This window comes from Glandiceps talaboti, chromosome 1 (genome assembly GCF_964340395.1).
Source record: "Glandiceps talaboti chromosome 1, keGlaTala1.1, whole genome shotgun sequence".
NCBI lineage: Eukaryota > Metazoa > Hemichordata > Enteropneusta > Spengelidae > Glandiceps > Glandiceps talaboti.
The window spans coordinates 1064009-1081954 of NC_135549.1; the positions used below are offsets into that span (position 1 = coordinate 1064009).

General features: G+C 33.6%; 1 protein-coding gene across 1 annotated transcript in view; it reads right to left on the reverse strand.

Moving 5' to 3' along the window:
• The window catches only part of LOC144440748 (sentrin-specific protease 8-like), a 110433-nt gene that overhangs the window by 20199 nt on the left and 72288 nt on the right, over positions 1-17946 (reverse strand). Inside the window, exon 4 of the mRNA XM_078130130.1 lies at positions 1143-1258. Within this exon, the coding sequence (XP_077986256.1) occupies positions 1143-1258 (116 nt within the window). The remainder of the gene's footprint in view (positions 1-1142; positions 1259-17946) is intronic.

A 17946-nucleotide genomic window follows, 5' to 3' on the forward strand; every position in this document is an offset into this window, starting at 1 on the left:
GGTTTTTATGACTGAATATAATGGTATACATAAGACTGCATTATTGATGGATAATGCACACTAACCAAGCACACTGTCTTATAATTGAAGTAAGTAAACCTAAAACAAGAATCTTCTGGTTCAACAACTGATATTGTTACATTTCATTGTCTAGCTTAACAAATAATTTAATAATTAAATTGCATTTCATTTTCTGGCTTCATCAAAATTTTGTTAATATAGCTACATTTCATTGTCTCATATTAAAATTTAAGTAAACATTGCTACATATTTTTTTCATAAGATACATTTACCATTATCTTAGCAGATTACACTGTGAATGAAAAGTAAATGAAATGAATAAAAATGTAAAGGATATCTAATGAGGCACATGATCACTGAGATATATACCCTACTTATGTCATGTCTCCTTTAGTGGTGATATTCATTATAGAATTGATCCCCATGTCTTATCTTAACATATATAATGTATATTCAGATTCAGATCAATTGTCAGGGACAACATGGCAAAGTTCTGATATGGCCCTGTTGGCTGCAATATCTGAATATTCATTAAAGTGTACTTTGTTACACTGTAAACAATTTAACAGTAATCTGCTCAGATAATGGGGGACTCAAGCACATAAAAAGTAGCACTGTTGGTGAGATTTTTGCTGAGCCAGACAACATTCTGTTTCATGTTTAATACTGGGTTTAATTGTTTGTGTAACTATAGTTTCACGATACATACACTCTCACATTCATCAACAAAATACATAACGTCATTCAAGTATACTACCCTGAAATAATAACCATCACCAATACACCAACCATGCTAACTCAACTTACACTGGATTTCACCATACTGGAAAACATGCTGAACAAACTAGAAGAAACAGGCTAATTGCAGCTATGAACCCCTAATTATCCATCTGTTTCTACTACTCTGCTGTCCTTGACTTCACTAATTTAAATATTGGATTATTGAAATTGAAATATTTGAACTTCCAGAGCCAACAGACAATTAATGGCTGGACCAACACATTGAACTGAACTGAATAGTTGGAATCATATCCACTTTTTCCATCCTTGGTTGTACAAGATAACAATATGATCTAAAACATATAGATTTGACACTGATATACCAATTCATGAACAGTTACCTTTGACATATGAGGTTAATTTATCACTGAGTGAAGCTGCAATTTGTGAGTTACAAGTGCCTCCAGAGTCGTAATGTTCAAATGTTTCCTTTTCTCTGTAAAATACCAAGAGACTCCTGCAAGGAAATAAGAAGATTGTGTTAAGAATTGAAATGAGTTACTGTAGGGGGGTTGTCATCTGTTTGTAAATTAGCAACCATGTCTTTGCTATATCAATCACTGTGAACGCTGTCATATCACCAGCAGTTCTGATGGTTATCAACAAATAGTGCAAATGTTGTCAGATTAGTTGCTGTGATCGTTATGTGCACACAAGTTCTTACTCTATCTTATTTTATTTTCTTTCATAATTTGCATGATGCCACAGGTTACGGGGGGGGGGGGGGGGGGGGGGGTCTTTTGTAAATCATGTGAAAATTTCTGTTCAGAAATAAAATTTTGTTTGAACATTCCTAGTTACTAGCAAGGTTTTAGTAGTGTGGGACCCGAGGCATGTACAGTATATTATGTGAATCAAGAGACTGCTGTGCTTTAACACTGAATTGCTTATAATCTACAAATGCATGTAGCCTGGACAGGACAATGTATGCATCTACCAGGGACAAGCTTCATTACTATGCCAGTTATAATGATCATACAACACTTTCATAGGACATCACATTGTCACAATCACAGTATAATGTCACTGGGGTGTGACAATTACTATCTCCTGACAAACAAAACACAATAACTTGATAAAGGCAGGAGACAAAGTGACAGGAATAATTAATTAGCCTGCCATAATATGAGACTTCAGAGAAGGTTTGACAAATCATCAAAAAAAGGCAAATGTATACATTGCACAAATAGTCTGACTTTGACATTTGACATCAACCTCAAGGTCAAGGTGAATATACCATTTCAAAAGAATTTCAATGCAAACAACACTTGAATGGCGTCTGCATATTACATTATCCAAGATATTGCAGAAATTGTAAATTTATAAAACGTAGACATGGCTGCTATTTGGTCCACTTTGAATAACTAAGCAAAGAGGCCAAATATGATGATATATTTCTTCATGTACACATTTATTGGCTATACATGTGTTTGCCATACTTAAGTTGTATTAAAATCTGTAAAAGTATGGATTTGAGGAATTACTCTGAGGTGCTTGTATTAATGGGGGTCTGATTATTTGTACATGTACTTTCTTGTAGGCATTTAACAATAATCACTGTACATTTGAAGGACCCAATCACACAGTGATAAATTAAACTACTTAGCAATAACCTTTTAAAAGTGAACTATTAAAAGTAATACTACATAATAAATGTTAAGTGTATAACAAGCTGATATTATTTATTACCATGAATAATAGTCAAAGGTCTGATTAACACATAAAGCTTTGTGCGTACTTGGAATGCCAGCTACTTTGAGAGATGTTGTCAGCTGTGTTTTTTATTTTTAAACTGGAGTCAACTGTACTATATGTATTTGAAATGCAGTAACTTTAAAAGATAATTAGATATTATTTCCCAATATATTTTTTCATTCAGCTGATGAAAATATGAGTGACATAAGGGGTTTTGTCATGAGTATGCGTCAAAGACGAGTACTGACAAATCCATATGCCATGAGTATTTTCTAGCTGAATGAAAAAATATATTGGGAAATAATATCTAATTATCTTTTTAAATTACTGTATTTCAAATACATATAGTACAGTTGACTCCAGTTTAAAAATAAAAAAACACAGCTGACAGAGAAATACTGATGAATAATTATGATTATACAGATAACAGTATGTCACATTTTTATATTAAGCTTTATTTAAGTGAAAGTAGGGACAATACTGCTGATTGTGAATACTTGAGTCACATTTCAATCACAACAAAACCAATAACGTTGATGTGCATAGTGTGACTTTGAACAGCAAAGGGATAAATACCATATTTTCTTTTTGAATACATACTGAACTTAGCTTGTGCATGCTATTAATGTTTGTAATATTTTTATCTTTCTGATCTGAGTTTTGCTGAGACCACCCAGTTTTCCATTTGTATTTTTCTCCAAAAGTACACATAGTACTCTGCCGTGTATATATTCTATACATTTCAAATGTTGGATAACTTTGAAAGATGATCTCTCATTTGTTTTTACTACTTTTGTTGTAGCATATAAACTGTATAGCTGTTCAGATATGCAATATATGTTCAAACTCTCTTTAAGGTTTTGTGAGTTTGGCTGAAATACTTTGTAAAAAAACTCATCCTGCATTCTTTCAATTAATGTTCAAATTCAACAAAGAAGCATATATACTTTGATTACACAGATTCAAATGAACAACTTGAGAAATGTAATGGTTAGATCTAATCTCCAATATTACTGGTCTGTCTTATCAGTTCATCATTAGAAAAGGTCATACCAGGCACACAACCTTCCACAGATGAGGGTGATATACATTAGCTCAAATGACAACGATGGTGATAAAATCTCATAACAGTGGCAATATGCAAGATATGGCAGTCAAGTTGGACTTATCTTATGATCTTGTCTAGCCTTTCTGAGGTAAAGCTGAGAATAAGAACACAAGATTTGATATTATGTGTGTGTACAGTGTTCTATCTTGTATTCAAAGTGATGTTGTCACATTGTAATCTTCTAGCTATGATAAAAAAGACAGACTTTAACATAATTGTGATAAACCATGCCAGATGATGTTTCATATCAAATTGTTAAACTTGTTTTTTTTATTAATGGTATAGAATGCAATTAAACATCACCTCAATTGGTTTGATTACAAGATACAAAACACAAAGCTTGCTATATTCAATGGGTTAAAAAACAGTGATCACAATGGTATATGCCCATAATTACATTTCATAATTTTTACAAACTAAAAATAGCTGGTTTAATTATATAGGCTTAAAGTCCGCCAAGTTTTAGGGTAAATAGCTCATTAGTACTTGAATATCTAGCATGTCTGATTCTGACACAAGTACCATTCACAGTATTTAAAGTGGCCATATGATGATGATTGGGTATTTATTATAACAATTTTATCACGACTTCCTACTTGACAAATGAACATAATTATGCCAAGTCCTTGTTTGTAACTCATACACTGTAAAACATTAAAACATGTGTAAAATGTTTGTTATTGTACAGACAGAGCTTTTTGCAATGTAAAGTTACAAACACAGACATGGTTTATGTTGTTTCACATTGATTTTTCAAGTAGAAAGCCGTGATATAAAATTGTTTTTTAAATTAAAAATCCAAAATAAATACCCAATCCTCACCCATATGGCCACTTTAACATCAAGCAAGAACCAAATATTCAAAAGACTAATGGAATATATCCAAATATGTAAAGACAAACACAATTACAGTTTAAACCAGGAGGGTGTTCAATTGTATGGTTTCTCAACGCTTTCTATTACTATCAGATTTTGTTAATATAAATGTTACGTCCTTTCTTTCTGCTGCAGTACTTATACTTAAATTCCTTTAAATAAGAGTGTATCAGTAGACTACAGTACAACCTCTCCCTTCCTTTGTTATTTCATTTCAAAGTCAAAATAAAACTAACCTTATGACTACAAGTACCTATTCAGGTAATTTAAAAGAAAATTCCTATTCAGCACTTGTAAGCATTAAGACTCTTCACACTCTAACCAAGAGATATTTCAATTAGTCTGACTAGAGAAGTCATTAAACATATTTATATCATGATGGTATTAGCTCTTAATAGTTACTGGTATCTGTACCATAACAGGTGTAAACACTATCAGGTGTTAAGATCACAGCTCTGATTAGTAAGCTCTAATTAGATCAGCTATTCTTAACCCATCGTGTCGCCCTCTGACTTAGTCTTGTCTGTTAGAAAACAATGTCTACTACACAGGAGGCCAGTGTAATAAGATTATATTGACTTATATATGCCTGAGGCGACTGCTAGTATTATATGGATACATAGTATTTGAAATGTTGCTTGTTCGCAACCTCTAAATGTCTATGTATAATACTTCAATAAATGTCTTGGCATCATAAACACATTTTTATGACATATTATGGGCTATTATGTAGTTGCTTTATTTGATGGATTGTATACAAAATACGATCTCAGGCACACGTTGAAGGAAAAGCTGCTCATACTCCGGAAATGGAGAAGCAACAACAAATAACTTTAACATCCCTTTAGATATTTATAGGACAGATTAACTACACTCATTCTCATTCCTTTCAAGAATATTACTTAATTTTCTGCATCTCTTCTCACAAAAATTTTATTTACAAGAGCTTTTAATAAAAAGGGACCTGTTTTTAAATTGGGTTTATTAAAACTACTGCCAATGGCAATGTGTACAACTGAAATCCAATAAATACACACGCAGTGAAAGAAGCATGCTTCAAACATGAAATTACCCCTACAGGATAATGGAACATCTTGATATGAACTTTGACCACGTGATTATGTAACATAACCATACATGTACCTCATGACACTGTAAAGGACTGACAAGTTTTGATGGAACATCACTTTTTTTAAATGTAACTTGAAAACCACAGATCTGATTCATTTGAACGTTTTTCCATCTCCACGACCTCAGTAAAGTCCCTACCAAATACCAAGACAATTGGTATGTCAGTTTTTTACATTCACATCCACACATACATCCAAATACACCTTACATCGATCCGCACATACGGATACATACATACGTACATACATACGTATACGTACATACATACGTACGTACGTACATACATACATACGTACGTACGTACGTACGTATAAGTACATACATACATACATACATTACATACAGGAAATAAACAGGGTCATTTATTAAATATTATAAACACATGAGATAATTCTGTGCAGATAGTTGATTCAGAAACACAAGGTGAAAGTCAGTATAGTTGTATGAGGTTGTAGTCATGTCTCTAATATCACTTGTCTTAGTACTTGAATAGTTACCAATAGCCCACAGTTCAGAAAAACAACTCCATATAATTGTTCAACCCTAAGGGGATTCTTGAAAGTACGCTTACCATAAATACATGACTTTTACTGATACATTTACTTACTCATAAAATTGGTCAAAAAATACAAATCTCCACAGGCACAGATGGACATCACATGATAAGGACACTAGTTTTAGTGGTTCACAGATTGCAACATCAATTTTATGATTTTATGGCAAACAGCTATTAAATGATAAAAACATTGGTTAACAAATTCCATTAAATCAAGTTTACAACTACAAAAATGTTTTCACAATCATTTCAGCAGAAAAATCTTCAGGTTATGACAAATATTTTGTGTCATTGACCAGAAGTAAATGTACTGTGATGTATAATAATTACTTACAATAACTTGATTGTTCATTTTAATCGAGAACTATATATTTGTGAAAACATCACAAGTACAACAAACGTACATAAAATAAGTGACATAGCTAAACACAACTTATACATAGCAATGAATATATATAATTTTGAAGAGCAAGCCATTTCATAACTATTTAAGAGTAGTACTTGTTTTGAATTTGACGTTTAATTATATCCCCTCAAAGCCCAAAGGAAATAGCCAATAACACTTGAAAGGGAACGCTTAATAAAATGTAAAATATATGTCTAGATGCCCAAGGGGTTTCCACTTTGATATTTTCAAATGGTATCATTTCGTATTATTACAGATGTAATGGTGTTATATCAGCATGAGCACTATGAAGGCCATGTTCCTGACAGTATCAATAATAACTGTCGCTTCTCTATGTTTCTCATGTCTTCAATCTGGCAAAATAATTTTAAAAATGATGCCCTCAATGACAACATTAGGAAAAAATCCCAAAGTCCAGGGACATATTCCGTAGACAAAACGTTCGTGGACGTTTCAACATGTTTTGTTCATGAACAACTAATTGTCATAGTTTTTCGCAGACAACCCAAGACAGAGCCAAGATGACAGCCATGAATTCTCACTTCACCGGCGAACTTGAGATTTTGTGTATGATTACTAACAGTGCACATCAGTTTTGATTCACCTCTGCAAAAAAAGTTCATGGTATTGGTCATTTACAACTGGCCACGGTATTTAGAAATACTAATACTCATCGGCATAATGGTATGATCGATTTGACGTACACTGAGCAATGCAAGATAAACTTGGGGTAAGGTAACATGTCAATGATCATTTCGTTAGCATAAGTATATGCATAAACAACAGGCATTCTTGCACCCTGATAATAGTACTGCAATGGTGTGATTTATATGCGAATCATCTTTTCAGTGATGGTTGCTGAATGTTCACAAAATGCAACGATTTGCTGTTCGAATGTGCCACCATCTGATGTTTTTTACGTGCAACATACACAATTGCTTTATAAATTTGGGACCTTTGATTTAAAAAATAGTTCAAAGTTTCCTTCTGACTTTGGTTGTCATTTCTAAGTCCTTCAGAATGTTGAAGTACAATCATTATATGAAATGAAAGTATCACCAACAAAAACACATACACTAAATTTTTCTATACTTTTAAAAAAATTTTCAATCAATTGACAGATCAACCCATCATTTTAAAGGTGTTATGATGAGGAAAGTATGAGTGCCCTTACGTGTACATGTAGTAGTTATTACCTTCAGATAATTTATGACTATTTATTGTTAATCTAATATACACGTATCTACTAATTCCCATGAGGTAATGTTGGACTTTGCATTGTGATTCTTGGCTACAGCATGAAATTCACGATGTGAAATAATGAAATGACTCTTCAGAACCCCAACGTTTACGAAAATGTCTTTATTTCCTCAAGAATGGCGTTCTCCTTAAAATATCCCTGTGTACATTTGTCAATATCATCTTGACATTTAAATTGTCATACTTTGCCTTAAATCCCACAGGGGTAATAATAATTTAGTTCTGCTATCGTGTGATCATCTGTGTTGTCTAAATTAGCTGACTTCAATTATTAATACCCAACCAATATAAACCGTCATGCATGCCCATTTTCAAATGTTAAATTTGGGTGATGTTTTCAAACTTCAGCAGTTTTGCGGAATAAATGGTGGTATGCTATTTGTGAACAACACTTAGTTACAACATTTAGTTCTTGCCCTGAAGTTGAATTTAGGAACTTCACATAACTGACACAGCTCGTTATAACTATACGTCAATTTCTTTATATTTTGCCTGAAAACATGAAGCATTCCATTCTGAATTCATAAATAAGGCTAGGAACAGATTTTCACAAACTCATTTACCACCAAAAATTGAATGGCTTATCTGAATTTTGTTTCTTTCAAGTTGATGGTTGTAAGGTTACAAAATAAAAAAATAGAACTAATGGTGTTGTAGCACAACTGTAAAGTTTGGACAATGATTTGATGATGTATGGTAATTCAGAGAGTTTGATTGGTAAACATCATTCTGTCTTGGCAAAGTGATGCATATCCATTGCTGTTGTTAGTTGTTTCTAGGGTCCATGGTTGCTATGCACTTTTGTGTTTATATTTGAATGAATAACATTACTTTTTAATACCTTAACAAAGGACACTGGTATTGAATGTTGCTGTGGTCAATTTTTGAAATGTTTATTCACATCCCTATCCATCCCTATTGTTATCTTTGCATAAATACCATCATTTGGTTGTTGCTATGGGAGTGGTCTTGTTGCTAGGCATATATTTGTTCATTTTATAACTGTTTATCCACTTACCTATCCATCCCTGCTGCTATCTTTGCAATATTCACCATCATTTGAAAGTTGCTATGGGAATGGTCTTGTTGCTAATTGACATATGTGTTAATTATTTGGTTGTGTTGCAAAATACACCCCCTTTGGCTGTTGCTATGGGCATGGTCTTTTTGCTTGGCATATGTGTTAATTATTTGGTTGTGTATCCACTTGTTATCTTTGCAAAATACACCCCCTTTGGCTGTTGCTATGGGCATGGTCTTGTTGCTAGGCATATGTGTTAATTATTCAGTTGTGTATTCACTTGTTATCTTTGCAAAATACACCCCCTTTTGCTGTTGCTATGGGCATGGTCTTGTTGCTAGACATATTGCATGCATTTTTTGAATGCTCATTTACTTATCTACCCAACAATATTGTTATCTTTGCAAAATAATAGCTGTTGTTAAGGTCATGATCATGGTTGCTAGGGACTGTTCTGTCAATATGTCTTGTACAACATCTTCACATTGACACCTCCAGTAACACCCATCCACCTATATTTTTGAGATATATCTTTTTACCAAAATTCAGTTTTATACCTAATTTGTATATCACTGATGGGATTATTATGTCATGAATACTGCTTCAATTACAAATCTCAAGACAAATCCCCACCAAATTTCTCCCCAATCTCCCCAGTAGTTTTGGAATTCTTGAGTTTTACCAAAAGTCACATTTTTAGACCTAATTTGTATATCACCAATGGGACCATTATATCATGAACAATTCTTCATCTACATATCCCTAAGAACAACCCTATCAAATTTCAGGCCAATCTGCCTGCTACTTTTTGAGTTTCAGTTTTTAACCAAAAAAGCACAGTTTCTGACCCAATATGCATATCTTGTAATGTGACCTTTATATTTCATCTACATGCCCTAAGTAATGCCCCCCACCCCCCACCCCCTTACACACACACACATTTTATCCTACTTATAGAACTAGTCTACTGAACTGCAGTTCAGTAGTGGTAAAAAAATGGAACGAAACAATTTTCATAATTATGCAAAAGATATCTCCAGATTTCCACTGAGAAATCAGAATTTGGCATAACTTCATAATTAAAGGAATGGGGTAATGACAATTTCTGTCATTCCCAGCCAGTAAATATTGACAGACATCAATCATTTCAAGATTCTAGCCATACATAGGTTGTAAAGTTGACAAAACAATCTAAAGATTCAATGCAGTACTCTAAGGAGCTGCATGAACTGTGTCTGATCTAGGTTACTAACATGGCAGATAGCATCTCAATAGTTACATCCACACGTAATCATTTGCATACAACCAGTGTAACAACAAAACTAAGCAGACCATGTGCTTGTCAAAATGCAAATGTTACTCTGTTTTCCCATGTAAACTACAATCACATATACAGTTGAACAAGAAAGAAGAGAAAACAATGACACAACAAAGTAAATTTACAATGCTTGTAATCTTCACAAATTCCAAATTTCAGAGACTACAAGTCATTAATCACTAAAAGGGCCAATTTCATTAGTAGAAGGAAAGAGTCACCAAGTTAATATTGGCAGTTTCTCCCTTCTTAAGGGATTTGCCACTGATCACATTGGGGCTGCAGTATTTAAGTGAATTTTTCCACTAATTATTCCTTGTTGGTGTATTCCATTAAAGATAAGCTAGACCTGTATAATCACATTCTGCATGCCAACTACTTCATTCTCTACTGTTTCACCACTATATGCTGTCTGACTGAGAGACACTGACCAAATTTAGAGAATGGAGAGAGAGAGTGACTTTGTATTTCTGTATCTGTGTATAAATCCTGAGAAATTTGTAAGGATGCAATAATTATACTATGGTGTGCTTCCTTTGTTTTGATTATGAACAGTAGAGAAGTTAATACGGGTGTAGCAATATCTGAGTCAGTGTTTTCACTAGATATGGATAGAATCTGATGACATAGTATTGTACAGTTGTACATGTACAGAATGTGTGATCACTATCTACACATGTGCACACAGTGTCATGATTAAAGCCATCAGATATAACCAATGCCTGGCTTTGTGACTGTGATCACTATCTACACATGTACACACAGTTTCATGATTAAAGTCATCAGATATGACCAATGCCTGGCTTTGTGACTGTGATCACTATCTACACATGTACACACAGTTTCATGATTAAAGCCATCAGATATGACCAATGCCTGGCTTTGTGACTGTGATCAGGAACACTTAGGAAACACATTTTTGATCAACAAGCCCCTAATGTGTGAAAGTTATCAGAATAGGAAGCCTAAAGAGTTTGCTTTTGATAATACTAAATGTTTACTTTTAATAAATCAGTACTATAAATTGCATATTTGCCATTTTCCCTACCTATAAAACAACTGACGAGTCTTTCAAAATCATGTTGTTGGTACAAGTGACACAAATCAACATTTTTAAGAAGGAAAATTTCTAGGAAACAACCGAGTCACTTTGCTGAAAAAGATTGCATGTATACAAAATATGAAACAAAACAAGTATGATAGAAATGGTCATCGTGAATTTCTGTAAAAATGGCTTGAATTTCACATTTGAACTGAGTTCATATTTATATTCGAACACCTTAGAAGAATTGCAGACTTCCTTCAGTCATTGTTGTGTATTTGAACAATCACACATACCATCACTATTTTGGTGCAAATAAATATATTCACATAACTTTGTCTATTATAGCAGTGAAATTTTGAATTGTTGTTTGTTTTCAGTAAGTGTTGAAAGATTAATAACTGTCTGCTTTGGAGGAAGTAAGTCTTAAAACACCAATAAAGAGGATCATAAACTAAACATGACCAATTTAAAATGTCCCTATAGAATGCTAGGACTAGGGATACTGAGCCAAGTAAACTCATCATGTCTGCCTTGGGACATGAAACTGGGTCTTAAAACGATCAAGTAACTGAATACAGAATGAGTGTTGCAACTCAGATGTGCCAGATATTACTTCCATATAAAATCTTTATCTAGCTTCAGTTTTTTTAAACATCTGTTACATCTTCATGTTATTCTGTTCCCTTGTTCAATTCTATAATCAAATTTTGGTAGAAATGATAGGCATGATAAACTCCTTTTGTATATTGCATATTATTACCATTCTTTGCTCAGTATCTGAATAACTCCTAGACTGTAGAAAATAGATCTTTAAAAGTGACATGGTCTGACTCAGACTACAATACATATCTGTTATGAAAATGTCATGTCATCATGATAACATATCATCCCAAAATATAACACTTGTGGAAGATGGCTTAGCACACTACAACTGGGGGTTTATTTAGCTGTGAATATAATAAAAATTTTATTATACTGTTAACTGTTGTCATTGGGTGAAAGAATCTGACATGTCACAAGATGGACTTACATTTCATCAAAGTCTGCAAAATCAGCTTTGTTTGTATTTGGCAGAAAAGAACTGCCACACATGTGAATGCAATGAAAACAGTATTTCATTATCAATGAAGTAAGAGTGTGATTTACCTTAGTTATTAACAAAAGGAAACCACATACCATATGTATTCAACTGGACTGATATATATGTTAAAAGGAAATTTTGTAACTTGGACAAGGAAACTGTTAAATAAGTATTACAAGGGAAAGACATTTTAACAACACAGTATTAGAAGTGCCACTTGGTACATGATAATTTAAAGAGAGACAATAAGTGGGAATTCATGATGTTTAATAAAAACTTGGATGTTGAACAAGCTGGAATGTGTTGGATTCATTCACTTTCACATATCAGTACAGAGCTAGCATTGATCAGAATTTAGGTGGAAGTGATGTAAGGGCATTGATCAGAACTTAGGTGGAAGTGATGTAAGGGCATTGGTAGGAAACTATTCTCTTAAATGTACAATTGCTTGTATTGTTATACAGTTACAAAAACAATACTAATTACAAGCAGTTGACAAATACATTTAATGAGACACTCCCTACCAATGTTCAGACATGTAAGTTCTGATCAATGCTAGCTAGGTACTGATATGTGATAATAAATGAAATCAACACATTTTATCTCATTTAACATCCAATACTTTATAAAACAGTGTGACTTTACAAGGTATCCAACCACCAAAAATAAATCAAAATAGTCAAAACTTGATGTAGTAAAATAGTACAAACTTAAGTCAAACTTGGTGTAGTAAAATAGTAGAAACTTAGTCAAACTTGATGTAGTAAAAAAGGTGCATTAATGATTCATAAGGTCAGTCTGTTCTAGAAATGAATTCCTGTGGATTAAAAAAGTGTAAAGCAATCTAAAATACAATATATCATTCTAGTTACTTATTTTTGGTATCGAGGACAAATTCCTCCATTAAAATCCTATGCATGTAAAAAGCTAATATAGTGTAAATGGTTTAAATTGACTCTATTTACACTCTAGTCCATTTCTAAACTACCCAAGTAAATTCATTCTGTCATGCATGACTGGCTACTTCCTTATTTCATGACTAGAATATCTGTGCGTGTGTCAAGGAATTTACTGCAAACCTTTTACAAGGAGAGTTTCAGTCACTACAGTACATGTGTTGATAGTCACCTTATCCTACTATGTACAGATTTCTGCACTATCAGTGGTCTGAGATTAAGATCAGTAATGGTTTGAAAGGTAATGTTTCTTACATGTATTTACTAAGTCAATACTTATGTACACACATTACTTACAGCAAAATCAACATTAAACTGTTTACATTTGATACTTTACTTCAAATCTTACACACAATCACTTTAACACTTGTGGTTGTGATTCATATCAAGTGCTAGGAGAGTTCTCCTTCTTGTTACTTGAACTTTTATGTATTCATTTTACATATATCTAAGTCAAAACCTATATTGATCATTCTAATATTGATGACACTTCTTAGTTTCAACTTAGAGTTAGGTGTCTGTGATACACAATTTCACCATAAACAATACATAATGTACACAATACTTTAAATGTCTAACTTCAACTGTTATAACAATATATGATACTTTTATAAGTTTCTCACAACTTCAGTTTTTTGATGTCAGGGATGGTAAAATGTAGCAATAGATATCTTACTTCTATGCCTTCATCAAACTTTAGCTGTTACAGATATCAATAGGGAACTTGCAATCCAGACTGAGCATGCTCAGATGCAAAGGACTATGGGATTATCTGTGGTTATCGTAATACCTAATCTGGGGCTACCAATAAAAAAACCTGCCACAATTGTCAGGGTAACTATGAATTGATCATTTGTGGTTGCAAACAATGTAACAATATTGTTTACAATACCGATTCATTAGTATTTATTATCACATTTCCCATGATGCAACATTCAACATGGCGGGTTTGCAAGTTCCCTATTATGGAAGTTATTATTCTTTTTGAATGTTTGATTGGTAACATAACAAGTTGACAAACCCCTAGATTTGAGTGTCAAGAGGTTCATTTATGTACTTTGCTGTTATAGTTGTCACCAAATGGATAAACATGATGAGTGACAATTTGTGTAACATGTACCAAAGTAAACAATGTCTCCTGGAGACATAGAAGTCTCATCTTCATAGCATGCAAGTTGCCATTGTTGTGAACCTCTACTAAGGCTCCAGGAGTATTAAAGTTTTTTCTCTTCAACCTCCTGTTTTAAGATCAGTTTTGTATGAGTGAAAAAATATCAGCCTGTCATGCAAGACGGATAAGTGGATTGTGTCATGGAATTCCAATATTGGTTTTTAGTCTACATATGTTGAATGCTAGGTTCCCATGTGAATCAATACACCAATGGTGACTGATGTGTTTATTTGTTGTCACAAGCTGTAATGTAATGATTGATTTGAGTGAGTGTCCTATCTGCAGATTAATACAAATGAATCCCTGGTGAGCCAGTATATATCATCATTTACATCTAGCTGTTATTAAAACTTGTGTACTACACATTGCTGTTAGAGCACTTGAAGAAGTAAATATTAGTAAAGCTGAAGATGAAATTTTGACACTCATCTTAACACTTTGCATGGTGAACACTTTGAAGTGTTATAGGCTCAATGCAATTTTAAGTACTTTCACAATAAATAATAATCAACTTGGACTTGAGAATGAAAGTTTATCTAGCAATGGAAAGGGTTATGTTGGCTATTGTCAAAATCTTGTTTATTTTATAATAATTCAATAACTCATGAAAATAAATATTTACTTGTAGAGGTTACCATAAGAGAATTAAACTGTCTGTTTTCAAATGATCCATATCATTCCAGAGTCAGACAAATTTAAGCCAAATAAACATTCAGATATACTTATATACACTTCTACATATACATGTACACACACACACACACACACACACACAAACACACACACACACACACACACATATGTACACAGACACACACATGTACACACACATACATGTACGTACACAGACACACACATGTACACACACATATACACACCCAAGTGTCTATGACCCATATTGAATTGCAGTTGCCAGACTACAAATCATGTAAGCTACAAAAGTGATCTTTAAAACACAAGGATGATTTAAGTCATACAAATTTTGAGTTATGGTCACTCAATACATACATGCAGAATGATGTTTCAATGTGTGCTTATGTGTGTGTGCGTGTGTGTATGTGTGTGTGCATACGTGCGTGCTTGCGTGCGTGTGTGTGTGTGTGCATGTGTGCATACATGTGTGTATGTATGTTTGTACATGTATCATTTAGTCTTGACTAAAAAATTATATTTCCTTGCTTGATGAATTTTGTTTGGTACAAACCAATGCATTGAAAGATGGCCGTGTAAAGCTGTACTAATAGTTCCCAATGGGTACAGTATGGCCAGGGCTGTTGGAATGATTGTCTGTTTGTGAAGTGGCTCATTCTGTTGATAGCCACACATTTCTGAAACTGTGTATACCTCAATTTCAATCACACCTGGCACAAATATCATAAATTATGGGGTACATATGCACATAACTTATTTTTGTGACGTTGATAGCCACGTAGCAGCTGTATTTGTTGTTAAATATCAACCCTTTCGACCATATCCCACGAAGTTGATCACTCCACACTATTCAATCGTCTACACCCATAACCTGAGGTAAGCTTAATGTTTTCCGACCTTGACCTCAATCTTCAAGGTGAAATAGCAAATTGCTCCAAAAATTTGGCATTTGTGCATAAACTCTACTCACAGGTCAGACTCTGCATCTAAGCCATTCAAGTATCAACATCCATATTATTTGAGAAATTTTAAAGCCCTCTCATCAGAATGGACTTGTCAGTATCTTTTACTACCATGTATATAACCAACTTTCATTTTCTTCTGTGATCACTTCATATTATGAGTGGACATTGCTAGTAAGATGCTAATATTGCTATGAACTTACATTGTACATAGTTTGTCGGCTAATTGCAGGACAGTATTTTAGACCCCAATTATTAACAACACATAATTTAGTAATGTGTTCGGGACTATGCCTTCCAACAATATTAATTATTATCATTTTAAATCTTAAAGAAACATGCTACACTACGTCCCAGCGCATTCTACAACAAACTAACAACTAAAAATGAAAAATAATACAACAGCTATCATGAAAACACAGAAACAACCACCAATAAAATGTCCCAGAAGAAAGGGCACATATAGACAACCACCAATAAAATGTCCCAGAAGAAAGGGCACATATAGAAAACTTGTTATATTATTTATTGATCCCTATAACAATATGCATCTGTGCTGCTGCTGTAGAGGTAAACCTGACATGGTTATACAGAACGACACCTTTCAATATCCAGGTCTCTGTAACCAAAGATGTTGCAAGCATGACTAAGTGTATATTGTGTCATATCACAAAGTACAACATGGGTTGACAACTCTGCAAACAAGTATACATGGAAAAAATCATATCATTTGTAAAATATTGATTGCCAATACAATGCTTCATAAAGTATTGAACATAATATATGAAATCTTTCCTACTTCCTGTGAAGCTTGAAATTTGGCTGATTAATTTGAGTTTGAATGTTTCCTATCCTCAAACTGATTGATTGACTCTAAGTATCTTACAATGCAAATCAATCACTGGTCTATGTGTTAACATGCATTGAAAGTGGAAACCCACATTCAATCAGTACTAATGTGTTTCAGTGGAGACAGCAAAAGCTTAGGTAGGAAGAGAGATGCAGTGCAAGTCAGTAATCATTGAATTAATACATTTTAAGGATATAATGATTTAGGCAAGGTTGTACCCACTACATAACAATTTTAAAAGGAGTTGGGTCCTAAAGTGATGACTTGCCAAATGATGACTCACACACAACCATTATGGTGGCATGCTTGGACTTCAAGGCTGTATAAACTCAGTTTAAGACACACTGTGGACTCGCTGAGAAAGCCTTTAGTTACCAATTCCTAAGAGAGGCAATACTAAACAATGTGTAGAATTGCTTCTTTCTTATTTATGGCTTCAAACTAAAAGATGAATCTCCATGCTAGTAATACTGAGAACAGAGCAGCAATGGTGACTTGCAATACTGTTTTGGAATCCCCTGTTAAACCTAGAAAGAGTTCATGGTGTTTGGTTACTAGTTTTGGAATAAACACTAACCTATCAAGAGTCAATGGTTTTTGATAACTGTTATGGAATCACCACTAGCCCAGAATGAATCAGTGGTGTTCAGTTATTATTATAAAGAGTTGGTGTTTTCTGGTTACAGTTATGTAATCACTGCTAACCCAGAAAGACTTGACTGTATTCAGTTACACTTATGGAATCACCACTAACTCAGAAAGAGTGGTTTTTGGTTAACTCAGAAAGAATCAGTGGTATTTGAGTAAACATACTGTTATGAATCATCACTATAAAACTCAGAAAGAATTGGTGTGTTTTTTGTAACTGGAATCCCCTCTATTCTAGAAAAAGTCAGTTACCAAGCCTAACATATCCAGAGCCTACATTCACTCATTTTAACATCTGATTATGACAAGTAGTTAGTATTAGATGTTTTTTGTCTGTTGAAATGCCATGGTGGAATCATAATTCAGACTTTCTGGCATCACTAACATCAGATATCAACATCCACATCTCTCTT